The sequence below is a fragment of the Triplophysa dalaica genome, chromosome 12 (assembly GCF_015846415.1).
Source record: "Triplophysa dalaica isolate WHDGS20190420 chromosome 12, ASM1584641v1, whole genome shotgun sequence".
Taxonomy (NCBI): domain Eukaryota; kingdom Metazoa; phylum Chordata; class Actinopteri; order Cypriniformes; family Nemacheilidae; genus Triplophysa; species Triplophysa dalaica.
Window position 1 is genome coordinate 13070434 of NC_079553.1, and position 16625 is coordinate 13087058.

General features: G+C 44.8%; 1 protein-coding gene across 1 annotated transcript in view; it reads right to left on the reverse strand.

Annotated features, from left to right (window-relative positions):
- The window catches only part of triob (trio Rho guanine nucleotide exchange factor b), a 123057-nt gene that overhangs the window by 104659 nt on the left and 1773 nt on the right, over positions 1 to 16625 (reverse strand). The window contains 1 exon segment of the mRNA XM_056761646.1: positions 1665 to 1715. Within this exon segment, the coding sequence (XP_056617624.1) occupies positions 1665 to 1715 (51 nt within the window).

Consider the following 16625-nt stretch of genomic DNA (forward strand, 5'->3'; position numbering starts at 1 on the left):
GGAGATATTCATTGTGCTAGTGTCTCACACCGGACCTGAGAATGAACCAGATTCCGGCACATCTCTGCATGGGTTTAAGACACTTCAGTCCCCAATTAGAGAAAAAGTAATCTGGGAACAGGGCAAAGCTCGCTTGCCTGACAAACAACAACCAGAAATGTATATCCATGTACATTTTCAACATAGAAACAGTTTGCTTGTCGCATTTAGAGATGTGCATGTTTAAACATCTAGATCTTAATGAAACAAACAGCTAAAGATAAAACCTTTTTGGTTACTGAATATTTTTTTTTTTTAAGAAAACCCGGTTTCTTTGTTATTGGTTATGTAACGTTGTGAAAAAACACAAATGTAAGAGGCTGGGACTAATATGCATATTTATGAATCCGTGAATACTAAATGAGGCAGGGGGGTAGAGATATATTTTAAGGCATGCAGAAACTTTAACATAATGCTATTTAAATGCTCTGTGAGCTTTAAATAACAAAATGATCAACTACAGAGCGACTTTTAAAAATCCTGACAAAATAATTAAAGAGAAAAACAAGATTTTAATTTACCATGAAAGGACATTGTTATCAGTAGTTATCAGGATGAGCAGTCATTAGGAAGCCGATCATAAAAAGCGCAGCTTGACATGAATAACAAGCTCAGGTTCTGTATGAAATGTGCTGTGGGGGGTGAATGTGAGAAACAATCACATCGTCGTTCACCTCCAGTTATTTTAAGACGTGCGGCTTCAACTGATTAAAATCATCGCTGCTCAGAAATGTTCACATGTTGCTTCATTGACACATACGCAGCATGACTGACACAACCAGCACGACCAAGACGACAGAGCTGTCCAGCAACAAACATCGAAAACAAAATGGGGTGCTACAAAAATTGGATGTTATTAGACAAATACAAGTGATGTTGCAAATTAAGAATAACACAGTAATAATGTTTGAGGTTTGCAAATTATCCAGTGATCAATACATGATGCACGGCTCTATGATACTCAAGATGAATGCAATAAAAAATTACTTAAGAATTGCGGAAGACAGAAAGCAGGGAACTACACTGCACACTGCCGGCTGGCAGAGGAAGATACTGTCTTGGGACGAGGAAATGTTCAACTAATATTAAACTTAACTGGGTCAAGTATAGTTACTTCACAAACATAGACCTCTCAGCTACAAAAAGTAATGTCAACGTCTTCGTAACAGAAAGTGATTAATCTTTAGTAATGTGAGTTCTAAGTAATCTAGTTGTACAAGATCATATACTGTAGTTTATAGTTCATGTCTCAGACTTGCTCTTCAATTACATCCAGCATGAAAAATGCAAACTACAAGAGCAAGAACTCATTTCCCTTCCACTGGCAACCACTTAATGAAAGTGATGAAATTTTGACAGATTAAAGCCAGTTTTATTCACTATGTTGGGGTGGACGGCTGCAGAGATTAAACATTTTATTTTAAGATACAACCTCTAAAGTCCAAACCGTTCAGTTAAAATTCCAAAAAACAACTAACAACCATGATAAAAATAATATCAAACTAAGGAACAACATATAGGGAATATAAACTGTTATGGCACAATAACAGTAAAAGTTAAAGATTAACATTAGACACAAACGTACTTCTTCATTATGGCTCAACCAAACAAGAACAGTCTCCTACCTGTGTGACTGGGTAATTCAAGCTTGGGTTCACATTTTGGAAGAGAGCATTCTGTAAAAAAAGAGAGATGCGTTAGATATCCTTTTCTAAAGATGAAGGGGTTTCTTTACGCACCTTGAAGTGAAATTTTGAATAAACAAACACATGTGGACCGAACTCAACATCACAGAACTGTTTTTACACTATTTGACAAGGAAAGACACTTCACGACACTAAATAATATGACTATTACTTTCTGCGATACGATAAAGCTTGAACTCTGTAAAAGTCTATAATAAAATATATTTACAAATTGAAACATACATGTTTCACAGTCTTATTCACAAACCATTGCAATATGCAATTTTCAAAGTTTTGTTTTATTGTGCAGCACTACAGAATTGAGGGACCATGAAAAGGTGTCACGGAACAGAAAGACTCAGATGCAGGATCGAGCAAAAAAAGGATTTAATGTCAACACAAAAAAAAGGATAACAGAAAAACAACAGAGCACTCCGAGTGTCTGCCTTAGCTAACAGTAGACCGAGGGTAAAGCCGAAGGACATCCGACCAGCAGCCCTCAAGGTAATCTCACTGTCCTGAATGATCAAAAAGTTACTTCCTCTGCTGATGGCCCTGGACAAAAAGATAGAGTAGAAAAATCCTTAACTTGTGAGGGATCACACAACATAGTCCAGCGGTGAAAAATACAGACACCATACACATAGAATACAAGATATACCCACACAGACCAAACACAAAGACAGGTTTAAATAGAAGACGGTAACTAGTAACCGGTGTGGGTTGAATGGGTCCGGGGAGCAGCAATCAGCTAATGGCTGCCCAGCCGAGTGAAATCAAAAGAACAGGCATAGAGCGTGACAGAATCCCCCCCCCCAGGATGCCCCCTGGCATCAACGTAAACTACTCACGAGAGCGGAGAAACTGACCAATGAGAGCGCGGTCCAGTATGTCGCGAGCCGGAACCCAGCATCTCTCCTCCGGACCATATCCCTCCCAGTCTACTAAATATTGATGGCCTCTACCCCGTCGCCTCACGTCGAGGAGCCGTCGTACAGTGTAGGCGGGCGACCCCTCGATGAGTCTAGGGGGCGGAGGGGCGGATGTTAGGGGTTGGAGAGGGGAGTGAACGACAGGCTTAACCTTGGATATATGGAACACCGGGTGAACCCTTTTGAATGTGGGGGGTAGTTTGAGCCGAACCGTCACAGGGTTGAGAATCCTGGTGATAGGGTAGGGACCGATAAATTTGGGTCCCAGTTTACGTGCGGGCAGTTTTAGAGGTAGGTCGGAGGTGGATAACCAAACCTTCTGTCCGCGCACGTAAAGTGGGGGTTTAGAGCGGTGGCGGTCAGCTGACGCCTTGTTCCGTTTGCTCGTACGAACGAGGGCTCGTCTAGCGATCCTCCATGTGCGGAGGCATCTACCGATGAAAGCGTGAGCAGAAGGGACGGTGGCGTCAGTTTCTTGTGATGGGAATAACGGGGGTTGGTAGCCTAAACAGCACTGGAAGGGCGATAATCCCGTAGACGACACCGGGAGAGAGTTGTGAGCGTACTCGACCATAGCCAGTTTGGAACTCCAAGACAGCGGTTCCGCTGAAGCCACGCAACGCAGAACCCTCCCGAGGTCCTGATTAGCTCGCTCAGACTGGCCGTTAGTCTGCGGATGGTAACCGGAGGATAAGCTAGCTGTCGCCCCCAGAAGCCGACAAAACTCTGTCCAAAATTTGGATGTAAATTGAGGACCTCTGTCTGAAACCACGTCCGCCGGGAGGCCGTGAATACGGAAGACGTGATCTAAGACAATGGTCGCTGTCTCCCTCGCTGATGGTAATTTAGGGAGGGGAATAAAATGCACCGCCTTCGAGAACCTGTCCACCACCGTGAGAACCACAGTGTTGCCACGGGACGGAGGAAGCCCCGTGACAAAGTCAATGGCGATGTGGGACCAGGGTCTCGAAGGGGTGGGCAGCGGCCGGAGAAGTCCTGCCGGGGGGCGATTGGAACTCTTGCTAACAGCACAGATAGGGCAGGCCAAAACAAACTCACTAACATCCCGCGCCATGGACTGCCACCAAAACCGCTGCTTGACCAGCGAAAGAGTGCGATTAGCTCCTGGGTGGCAAGCAAGACCGGAGGAGTGCCCCCACTGGAGGACACTGGTTCGAACTGACTGTGGAACAAACAACAAGCCCTCTGGGCAATCATCAGGAACAGGGACGCCCCTCAACGCGTCGCGGACCTTCGACTCTACCTCCCAGGTGACCGCCGCAACCACTCGGCCAGGGGTTAGGACAGGCACCAGGGAGGAACAGGCATTATGGCGTTCAAACATCCGCGAAAGCGCATCTGGTTTGCCGTTTTTACTACCCGGGCGATAGGAGATGGTAAAATTAAAACGCCCAAAGAAGAGAGCCCAGCGGGCCTGCCGGGAATTTAATCTTTTAACGGATCGGATATATTGTAAATTCTTATGGTCAGTCCAAACCAGAAAAGGAACCTTAGTGCCCTCCAGCCAGTGGCGCCACTCCTCCAGCGCCAACTTGACAGCCAACAACTCCTTATTCCCGATGTCGTAGTTCCGCTCCGAAGGGGTAATGCGGCGGGAGAAGAACGCGCATGGGTGCACCTTGTCGTCAGTGGGGGAACGTTGGGACAATATCGCCCCCACTCCTGTCTCAGAGGCATCCACCTCCACAATAAACTGGCGGGATGGATCAGGGTTGCGGAGGATGGGAGCAGAGACAAAGAGGCTCTTTAACCTGACAAAAGCCTTCTGAGCTTGTTCTGACCAAGAAAATTTTCTAAGAGTGGAGGTGAGATTAGTCAGAGGCAGGGCGATTTGGCCAAACCCTCGAATGAACCGCCTGTAGAAATTGGCAAACCCCAGAAAACGCTGGACAGCTCTACGATTCTCTGGGGTGGGCCAATCTGCAACAGCTTCTACCTTGGTGGGGTCCATTCGAATACCCTCTGGCGACAAGATAAACCCGAGGAACGGAACCGACTGTGCATGGAACTCGCACTTCTCCACCTTAGCGAATAAGCGATTCTCTAGCAGCCGACGTAGCACTCGCCGAACGTGCTGGACATGATCTCGTTCGTTCTGAGAAAAAACTAAAATGTCGTCGAGGTAGACGAAAACAAAGCGGTTGACCATGTCCCTGAGCACGTCATTGACGAGTGCCTGGAAAACCGCGGGAGCATTCGATAGGCCGAAAGGCATAACCCTATATTCGAAATGGCCTGTAGGGGTGTTAAAAAGTTACTTCCTCTGCTGATGGCCCTGGACAAAAAGATAGAGTAGAATAATCCTTAACTTGTTAGGGATCACACAACATAGTCCAGCGGTGAAAAATACAGACACCATACACTTAGAATACAAGATATACCCACACAGACCAAACACAAAGACAGGTTTAAATAGAAGACGGTAACTAGTAACAGGTGTGGGTTGAATGGGTCCGGGGAGCAGCAATCAGCTAATGGCTGCCCAGCCGAGTGAAATCAAAAGAACAGGCATAGAGCGTGACAAAAGGTTACTATGTATTAAGATCATTTTTACCCAATACATTTACAGCATCTATAGCAGGTGCTAAATAGATCAGTTGATTAACCTTATCGACAACCAGTTCCAGAAACGTTTACCAATTGCCTATAAATGCCATTTGACTTATGCTCAAGTCCTTGCAGCAGAAAACATTTAGGCTTATACTATATAATTGTATTTTAAACCATAAAATCGAACACTGACTTAAGATCTGTGACTTGCAAAATACGTCTCCGAGACGTCTGCTGTAAGATGTCATAAAGATGATATTTGTAAGATGTTTATGATTAAGAAAGTTTGTAAAACTGCTCTTTCTAGGATGTATATCTGATGTTTTAAAAAAAATCCAGATCTCCAGATCTTTAGCAGACATCTTACAGACGTTCATGTGCTATCTGGATGATCAACGGAAGCATTGTTTGTTTTTTCATAATGGTGTTAAGGACTAACTGCTAATGCAAAATAAGTCAAACCCTGAGGTCTGCTTTATGAATATTTATAGATTTTATCTTGCTTTCAGAAACGTCTCGGGTTACTTGGCTGTAACCCTGTTCCCTGAAAAAGCGGGAACGAGATGCTGCGTTTCAAACGCTATGGGAGAACAGTCTTTGTTCGACCGGTTGTGAAGCACGTGTGTCAAACACGCCAAAAATTATTTTGGCTTTAAATAACCTCGGCAGGTGACGTGGCTAATTACACCCGCACCTGCCGGTTATAAAAACGCGTAAATGCGGACGCGTCATCAGGTTCCAACTTTGTCTGAAAGGACGTCCGGGCACGCCTACAGTGCGGCATTGAGGCGCAGCATCTCGTTCCCGCTTTTTCAGGGAACAGGGTTACAGCCAAGTAACCCGAGACGTTCCCTATCAAAAGCTACACTCGATGCTGCGTTTCAAACGCTATGGGAACGAGAATACCAACGCCGCCGCACTGGAAGTGTCTGGAACCCCCAAGGTTGTGTGACGTGTGTGCACAATCCGAGAGGAGGCCTCAGATACGACTCTGGGATGTGGACTCCAGGACACGTGAGCCTGGAGTGGCATGGACATCCAGACTACAAAATCTAACAAATGTGTGCGGAAAGGACCAGCCCGCCGCATCACACACTTGCTGCAAGGGGATAACTCTTGTTAAGGCCATAGAAGATGAAACCCCCCTTGTGGAATGAGCTCTGACTCCTAGAGGTGAAGCTTGACAGCGCGCCTCATAGGCCAGAGCAATAGCATCCTCACCCAATGTGATATTGTTTGCTTTGTTACAGCCGCCCTTTATTGCGGCCCCCATAGCATATAAAAAGTTGCTCTGATTTACGCCACTGGCTAGTGCGGTGGACGTAAGTCTGAAGAGCACGTACTGGACACAGTCGATGTAATCGTTCCTGCTCTGACGTCGTGAACGGCGGAGGGCAAAAGGCCTCAAGAATAACCGTATGCACAGTGGAGAACGGAACTTTAGGCAAGCACCTGGGGTGAGGATGCAGAATAGCTTTGACCATCCCAGGGGCATAATTTAAACAGGACCCCATAGTCCCATGGAGGGACTGTCCTTCTAGAAGGAGGCATCGGCCGCCTTGCTCCACAATAAATCGGGCGAGTAAAGGGTGTTTCCCACAGAAACCCCATCAATCAGGGCGTGGCAAGCCGAAATGGCGGCCACATAAACCCTGAGAGTACCGCGGCTTGTCACCGAGGACAGTTTCTCTTGCAGAAACTCCAAAACTGAAACGATCTGGCAGTAATTGGGTCTGCATGGTGTACCATGCACCATCTGTGAACATCGCTCCATGTTAGGGCGTAGCTCCTTCTAGTGGAGGGAGGCCTAGCACTTAGAATAGTCTCTACTACATTAGGCGGAAGCTCGACATCTCTCAGCTGGTGCCCTTCAGGGGCCAGGCATGGAGGTTCCAGAGCTCAGGATGGGGATGAAACTCTGTCCCCTGCGCCTGAGAAAAGAGATCTCTCCTGACTGGGATTGCCCATGGCTATTCGTCGAGGAGGGATACTAGGTCCGAGAACCAGATACTGGTTGGCCAATGGGGAGCCATCAATAAGAGGCGCGAGCCCTGTTGACGGACCTTCGCCAGGACTCCCGGGAGCAGAGCTGCTGGAGGAAATGCGTAAAGACGCAGTTTGGGCCACGTATGGGCCATCGCGTCCACACCCAGGGGAGCTGGACGAGTCAGAGAGAAGTAGAGGGGACATTATGCTGTCTCCTACATAGCAAAGAGGTCCACCTCTGTTTCGTAAAATCTTTCCCAGATTTGACTACTTCGGGGTGGAGTTTCCATTCCCCGTTTGTCACAGCTTGTCTGGACAGCAAGTCTGCTCCCACATTCATATGCCCAGGGATGTGAATTGCACTGAGGGACAGAAATGTGCCCTCTACCCAGGGCAGAATCTGCTGGGCCAATGTTTTCAGGTGGCGCGACCGCAGTCCACCCTGGTGATTTATGTACGAGACTACCGAAGTGTTGTCTCCCCGCACTAGGACGTGGTAGCCTCGTAACTACCGGAGGAGGTATTTCAGGGCCAGAAATACAACCATCATTTCGAGGCAATTGATGTGCCATTCGAGAAGATGACCTCTCCAGATCCCTTGGGCTGGACAGCCATTTAAGACCGCACCCCAACCCATAAGGGATGCGTCTGTCGTTAGCAACTTGCGACGACAACACGGACCGAGAGTGGGACCTAAAGTCAGAAACCGAGGTCTGAACCACATAGTAAGGGTGAGAAGCCCCTGGCGCGTCACCCTTGTCTGCCTTTGGGGGTTGGCCCTTGAATAAAACCCCCGGCTTTGAGCCACAACTGAAACGGTCTCTTGTGCGGGCATCCCAGAGGTATCACCGTGGAAGCCGCCGCCATGAGACCTATAGCTCTTTGAAAGTTTTTGCTTTCTGGCCTAGCCTGATGCTTCTCAGGGTGCTCAGGATGGATTCGACAAGTGCAGGAGACATTTGTGCCTGCATCGTGGTCGAGTCCCATATTTTCCCTAAATACCTTGTATTTTACGAGAGAACGCTCTTTGTGGCGTTGAGTCTTAACCCGAGAGCTTTGAGATGAGATAGGACGACATCCCAATGTCGAAGCGCTAACTCGCAAGACTGAGCTTAAATTCAGCCAGTCGTCTATGTTCAAATGCGGATACCCTGAAGTCGCAGGGTGCATTTTGTGTATGTGCGGGGTGACAAGGCAAGGCCGAATGGAAGAACCCGATACTGGTAAGCTTCGCCCCCGAAAGCGAACCTCGGGAATTTCCTGTGTTGTGGCAGGATCTCTTTATGAAAGTATGCACTTTCAGATCGTTCGTCACGAACCGGTCGTGGGACTGAATGTACGACATAATCATCTTGATTGTCAACATTTTGAACATGTGCGTCTTTGGACGCAATCCCCCATCCCTTTTGGGAACTAAAATATACCGGCTTTAGTAGCCTAATTCTCTGTCTGGTAGGGGAACACATTCTGTGGCCCCTTTAACCAGCAGGGCTTGTAATTCTTGTGCCAACAGATTTGCTCGCTCCAGTTGCATGGACGGGAAGACCACGCCGTTCGCGGAGGGCGATATGCAAATTTTTATCCTGTAGTCCTGGTCTACGGTTCTTTCAACCCATGGAGAGATACCCGGCAGTAGTTTCCACGCTGCCAGCTTTTCTCCGAAAGGGGTATCAATTTTGGCACTTCTCATTGGGGGATGCCAGATGTATGGCGGCCTGAGATATGGCAGGAGTCAACCGAACATCTAGCATACTTTTTGAGCCCGCTAATCCCCGAAACGCCCAGTGGCGGCGGAGATTGCAAAGTGACCTTTTGACGGTGCCGAAGGGGAGCCTCCAATTACTCTTGGAATTTTAAGAACCCCTCCTCGGTGGGGGCACATCCCCACAGTCCCGGGCACACATATCTTAAGATCTCTTCTTAGAAGAGATAAGGCGCCTCAGGTCCGGCCCTCCCGAGGCGGCCTGAGGGGCACGGTGGGCCGCTCCCCTGCCTCTGCGAGGGGGGGCGCGACTCACCACACTCTGCCGGAGGACCTCACGTCTCAGGTAGACTGGACCCATCCGAGACTGTGTGCCTGGATGGGACTGTGGAACTGGTCCGGAGTGGGTGGCAGACACTCCAGACGCTTGGGCACGGCGGGGTAGGTATTTTACGAAAGCCTCCTCATGTCGTCTCGCCTCCCGGAACCTGGTGACAACGGTATTAACCGCATCTCCAAACAGTCCGGAAGGCGAGATCGGGGCATCAAGGAGAAAGGTTCTGTCCCTGTCCTTGATGCCCGTGAGGTTCAACCACAGGTGCCTCTCCGCAGTAACCAAAGCAGCCATGGAACGGCCGATGGCACGGGCCGTCTGCTTGGTTGCACGGAGAGACAAATCTGTGGCGCAGCGTAGGTCCGAAAACGCTGCTTCGTCAATCACCCCGCCAGTGCTGACATCATCTAGTAGGTCAGCCTGGTACGCCTGCAATACCGCCATGGTGTGCAGTGCAGCACCAGCCTGACCCGCTGCCTGAAAAGCCTTTCCCACCAGCCCAGATGTAACTCTGCAAGGCTTGGTGGGAAGAGAAGGCTTCTTCAGGGACGACGATGTACCAGGGGAGAGATAGCTAGCCAGCGTCTCTTCAACCTTGGGCATCGCCGTGTATCCCCGTGTCCTTGCACCAACGATGGTCGAATAAATCAACGTCGATGGCACGAAAACACGGGAGGAGTGAGGTTTCTGCCATGAGCGAGATAGTTCGCCGTGGAGATCCTCAAAGAAAGGGAGAGCCCGATTTTGAGGCTCATCCCTCCAGCCACCCGACAGATATCTGTCGTTTAGCTTTGAACTCTTGGAAGCCTCTTGTTCCTGCGGCCAGTCGAGTTTGAGTCTGTCGACTGCCTTTGTTACCGCCCCGAGTAGATCCTCAACCGCTTTAATATCGCGAGAGGAACGCCCCGAGGCGGAGCTATCTAACCCCGCAGAAACAAGGGAAACCTCGTCCTCCGCCGGCTCAGAAGAAGTGCCGGGGCACGCTTCAAAAGCGGACGCGAGGACGTCGCGGTTCAGCGAATGCACGGGAGAAGCGGGCGGTTCCGTCTCCCGTGCATCAGCAAAAACAACCCGCGAACCACAGGGTGAGGAAGAGGTGGCTCGGTCTCGTTTAAAAAAGGCGAGCCGAGCACGCAGAACTCTCAATTCAAATACATCACAGAGTTCACACTCTCCCTCAAGTCCCTGGGCGGCATGGTCAGCCCCCAAGCATTCAAAGCAAAACTCATGCTTATCGAAATCGGAGAGCATCCTCTCACAGGGAGGAACACATCTCCGATCAGAGTCAGTCATGGTTTTGTTTTAATTTTCCTTATTCTTAAACTAGGCTAAGTAACTCAGAGAGTGCTTGGTCACTAGTGTAAGAATGTAGGTAATATCTTTTTCTATTTGTGTCTTCAAGTGAAAACAACAAAGAAGGAGACTTCTCCCTCACACACACGCACACACAAAGCGGTCCTTGAAGACAAAAAAACCTGATGACGCGTCCGCATTTACGCGTTTTTATAACCGGCAGGTGCGGGTGTAATTAGCCACGTCACCTGCCGAGGTTATTTAAAGCCAAAATAATTTTTGGCGTGTTTGACACACGTGCTTCACAACCGGTCGAACAAAGACTGTTCTCCCATAGCGTTTGAAACGCAGCATCGAGTGTAGCTTTTGATAGGGAACAGGGGTATTGTCTTAACCTGTTGAGTTTCTGATGCTTTGCATTTAATCATTTGTGTTTCAGTATCATGAGTAATTTGTAATATGAGTAATGAGTAATATGAAGTAATATGGAGATGGTGGTCTAGTGGGTTAAACCACTGAACTGGTAAATCAAAAGGTTGCTGGTTCGATCCCAGCAGCCACCACCAGTGTGTCAGTTGAGCAAGACACTTTCCACCATGTTGCTCCAGGGGGATTGTCCCTGTTATAAGTGCACTGTAAGTCGCTTTGGATAAAAGCGTCTGCTAAATGTAAATGTAATTTATATAGATTTAGTACAGTGGTTAACTTTGCTTATACTGTGCTAATGCATCTTCACTTGGCATTACGCTGCTAGTTTAAATGCCAGCAGAAACCAACAAGTATCTTCAAAGTATAAGGATGCCTGACTCCGTTGTTGATAGTCTCTAGATGGACTACCTCACGTTTAGTAGGAGCTTTTACCAGAACCGGAGCTTTCTTTCACGAACACGTCTCTGCATATAAGCTGTCATATGTAGCTGAAGTAAAGGATGGATGGATGCCTACCTCAACTACAGAAAATAGATCAACAAGAAATTCAGAGTTTGCGGTAGGCTACAGACAACACCTCTTGTGTAACCATGTATTTAGTCTTCAAACTGATTAGTTAAACATTAACCAAGTTAAGGTGGTTTCTAACTGCATGTGTTTGCTCAAATAAAACAACTTAATTGTGTCCGGACAGGTTTGTCTGAACTTATGTGAGGCTACATTGCGATACGACATTTCAGGTGGTTTATAGTAAGTTATGTTTTGTTATAGATCTCATGACCACCAGTTTGTGTCAAGGTTTTGAGCCCGGGGATAGAAATGATTATTCTCTTTGTATGAAAATAAAATAAATATGTGAGATACTATCACGAATAAAGCCACATAAACCAGTGTCTATTTGAGTTTATTTAATCTGACCTCAGTTAGAAAAATCGATTTACAAAGTAAATACCAAATAATTAAATTTTGCATTCTTCTAAAGTTTGTGTATTGCAATTACAGCTTTGAATTGTATAATAACAAAAGACATCTATAGCACGTCCTCAATTAGACAACAAATTGAACGTCTGTGTGTGTGTGTGTGTGGTGCTTTGGAGTATCCCACTGAGACTGTGTGATATGATCAGGTTTAAAGAGTTGACTTCCAATCCAGCTAAGTGCAAATCCTCCCTTATGACACGCTGTGGACTGACGCTCAACGATAAGACCTCATTCACTCGCTGCCCTCCTCACTGACACTGGATCAGAACTCTTGGCCTTTACCCTTACCTCGATATTACATGGCAAATGTCAGCACTGATCTAGGAGCTTCTGCAGGGAAAGGCAGGTGTCTGATAGCAGGCCTTGCTCAGATAAGGGTTATATGGCAGTGGTAGGACTCAAATAGTGGTCTCAAATAAACCCCCACTGCAGGCAAAAGTAGGAATGAATCATTTACACCAACAGGTTTTCTCCTGAATTAACCTGCTGCCATGGCTTATGTTGTGGATAATGGATTTTTTACATTAATTTACTTTTAACATTTTGAGTTTCAGTATATAAAATAACGTTATACAAATGTTGTTAAACTCAAAATATTCAAACATATTGCATAAGCCTGTCACAAATGTATTAGTTATGACAATAACCATGATATTAAAAACCAAGTTTATCTTTACAATGCTAATTTGACCTTAAATTCCACAATGGTTGGTCACAAACTATCTCTCTCTCTGAAATGTCATTCATTAGTGTGATTTATTGACAAAAATAGAGTTTACACAAATTAAACAAAACTAAAGATGCATTTGACAGATAGCTTTATTTATTAATTAATGTCGGAATTATTCAAATGATTTATTCATTAATTATTTTGTCATAAAATATATTGTGATAATTTTGTCATTGCAACATATTTTGGGCACAAAAACAATAATGTTGCATCGCAAACACAAGACGTGTTTAAACATCATGCAGATTTTAAATACATTTTTCATTTGTGGTGAAGTACTATTATATGAAATAAATAAAATCAATAAAATCATTCAACTGTTTGGGAACAGTCGCTTTTTCTCCTGGATAGCCAATCGGCTTCATCTGCCTTCATTTCAAAATGAATAAACACACCCATAGCGTCCTCCCCTCCAACATCTGTTTCTCATTGCATCAACATTGTACTCCTAACTCCATAAAGAGATGGAGAAAGATAACTCAAATAAACTCTGTTTTCTAATTAAAAATAGGATTACAGTATGATATATTTATATGCTCAACACAAACACTGAATACACAAATATGGTTATAATCCAGTACCACAATACAGACAAAAACTGTATCATCAGCTAACATTCTGTAAGTTTACATTAACGGCACTCTCTTTTCAACCCTTTCTGCTTCAATCACATGTCCTCTTTGTCTTAATCTTATACGTTCCATTCCCAGGCGAATCAATTCTACATCTGCAGCATCGACATTCCAGCGAGAGCGTGGAGGAGGGTCAGGTAATGTTTGCTGGTCAGGGCTTCATTATATTACATAATGCAAGGCTTTCTGCTTCACAAGCCATAATGGATATGCTCAACATCATGAGCTACCGTATGCTAGTTTACATATCAGATTGGATAAACTAGATGCTGGGCATCTTGCCTGATCTATTCTTGTCTTGAGACCAGGAAGTTTTTTTCTTTTCATGATGCTCGGATTCCTGCTACTTGACTTTGTGGTCATGTTTGTTTCTGTTTTCATGTCATGGAAGTAACAGCGAGCTAAGAAACCGTCAAACAATTATATTCACAATGACTCAAGTGGGATAAAAATGAGATACTGCAGCTTTAAATTACATCACATGTTTCTGTATACAGTGAGTGGAATTGAACAAGTGATTTCTTAAAGCAAGCAGCCATAACACGCAACATTTGCACTACCCACGATCCAACAGAAAAGGGAAAATAAAATAAAAAATTGTATCACGTGATTGTCAAATATGTTATTGTTGCAAATAACATGTTCCGCGCCGCTGTAATTACGTTTTATAGTTTATCAAAGTGAGGCAATGTAAGGAAATATCCCAAGCCGCAATCCTCCCTTCACTTTTAGCAAACCTCTAATTACACGTGAAAAGACGTAAGCGGGGAATGATTTTAGCGATGACAGATGCCTTCAGGTCAAACGTCAGCGACGCATAACAGGAATTGAGCACTTTCATTAGACTGAGTTTGGTAAAATGAGAGAATTATGAGAAAACTATGGCTCTGACATGGCAATCATTTTCCTCGAGTCAGAAAGTCACTTCAATGTCTGGGGTAGTGAAACGGCACCTTACGGCTTAAAGAGTACGTAGCATGAGATCATGAAAATGACATTTCATGCAGTTTGTTCTGTTCCCGTGTTTGAAAGTAAGTTGTCTGCCAAGTTGTAATTCCAAAGGTGAACAAATAACAAGCTTGTTAAAATGGGAGTTGACTCTGAATCACACAAACGAGACGTGGAATAGTTCACCTGCGTATCTACGTCACTATACATAGTCCCTGCCTACGTTTTGCTGAGACTACCGCGAAAACTTATCTCTCCTCCTCCAAACACTGTCGCTCGTTCGTGATGCGTGTGTATCATGTCTAGAGCCTGTGTTCTACAATGTGACACTAAGTCTACCAAAGGAAGAACGTCTGAAGGAAAAATGGTTACAATTCATTTATCAAACGATACCAAAGGAGTATAACCCCAGGGTTGTATTGTGCGCGCGTCATTTCATCGAACATTGGTTTAATAATCTTGCCGTGTTCACTGCAGGGTATGTGAAAAACGCCAAAAACAAATCTTTAAATCTCTTATTTCCCATGTTTATGTTTATTTTGGGCAGAACAGCTATGAATAGAAATCAATAAGGTGAGTTTGTATTGCATACAGATGTTTTAATGGCAGGTATAAATATTTAGAATTAAAACTTCATGACTTTAAGAATATAAAGAGTCTATATTTACCTGTATTTAGAATAAGCACATTTGTCATATGAGGTGTCTCGTCTGTCTGCTGATCTGTTGCATGTACGCTACTGTAATGAAAATGAATGTATCTCATCTGGGAAAATCTCAGACTTTAAATAATTAACAATTACACGCCTAGGACATTTGCGTTCAAAGAATGTACTGTGAGACTCATTAATATAGATCAATTTCTAAGTGTATCGATTTGTAAATGTACATGTAAATATATAGAATGTATCCTCAAATATCTATAAAGCATTTTGAAAGATGGTCCAGATGAAGTGGCTGTGAGAGCACTGGTGCAGATGCACTTCCTGTTATTTTCACATGTGTTTTGTCTAAATGTGTGTCTTGTCAAAACTGAAAAGTGTTTCTGGACAAGTGTTGTTGAAAGTGAAAATGATCTCATCATCAAAACCTGCATATTAATCTTTCTAATGTGGATCATAAAAGATATTTTGAAGAAAGTTTGTAACACTTGCCCCCGAAACAAAAACACTGAAACATTTCTCAAAGTATCTTATTTTGTGTTCCACATAAGACAGATTCATATACAGTTTTTGAATGACATGAGGGTAAATAAATTATGAGCATGGATGTATCACTCGCACTCTCCTCATAAGAACCTTCTTGCTGACCGTCTGAACAGACCAAGCCATTATCGAAGCTCAACATTAAATGATAGTTTAAAATCTGGGCCAAGGTTGGTGTGAAAGATCTGCTACAGTCTTTAGAACTGAACAGAAGCTCTTTGGGTGGGCGTCTAACCTCTCACAGGCTGCGCTCAAAGCTCGGTGCCTAAGTAGGCCACTGATGAGGGATTCCAATGCTCTGAAAACACAAAATGTGTTTAACGCAAAGACAACCAGAGGTAGGGATGTGCCAAAACTGTTGAAAAGACCTGGGGCAATCAACACATCCACCAGAGGTGTGTCGGACAAAGAGGATACTGAGATCTGTGAAATCCAGCTTATGCGGGTTTGGTGTGTTTTGATTCTGGTTTGCCGGTTTGTGCTGGTTTAAACTGGTCATGTGCTGGTCCATATCTGGTTTAAGCTGGTCAAACCAGCATCAAAACACACCTAACCCAGCATATGCTGTTTTCTTCAACAGGGTATGCTACACAAAACAGAGACACGGATAGAATATTTTTCCTAAGGGCACTGGTTCTTAAGATTTCAGATCACAAAAAGCGACTACAGTTTACTGCATATGTTGAATAGGATGGGATAATTCGACCCCAAAACGAAAATTCTGTCATTATTTACACACCCTGAAGTTTTTCAAAAGGCCAGTGTTTCTCAAACTGTGGTAGCATTCCACTAGTTGTACTTAAAGCGACCCTGGTGGTACATTACACAAGGGAAAACTCTATATATTAATTTACATTTCGTATTTTAAATTTCAAATGTTTAATACGTGATTGATAAAAATACAGAATACATTTCAGCCAAGCTCAATTTTAAAAAAGTTGTATGAATTTTTGTTTATTTGTCATTGGTCGATGTATCGTGACGGGCAGCTCAAAAAGCGAGAGCAGACAAACGCTTGTTAGTCTCGACGTGCTTCGTGCATTTATGTTTCTTTTGTATTTCTGCACTCGAACCGCTGTTTAAAGCTGTTGTTGTCGCTGTAAAGTGCTATTTCAACATGCATCTGCATCTACTCGAGGATATGAAGCGTACGTTACGG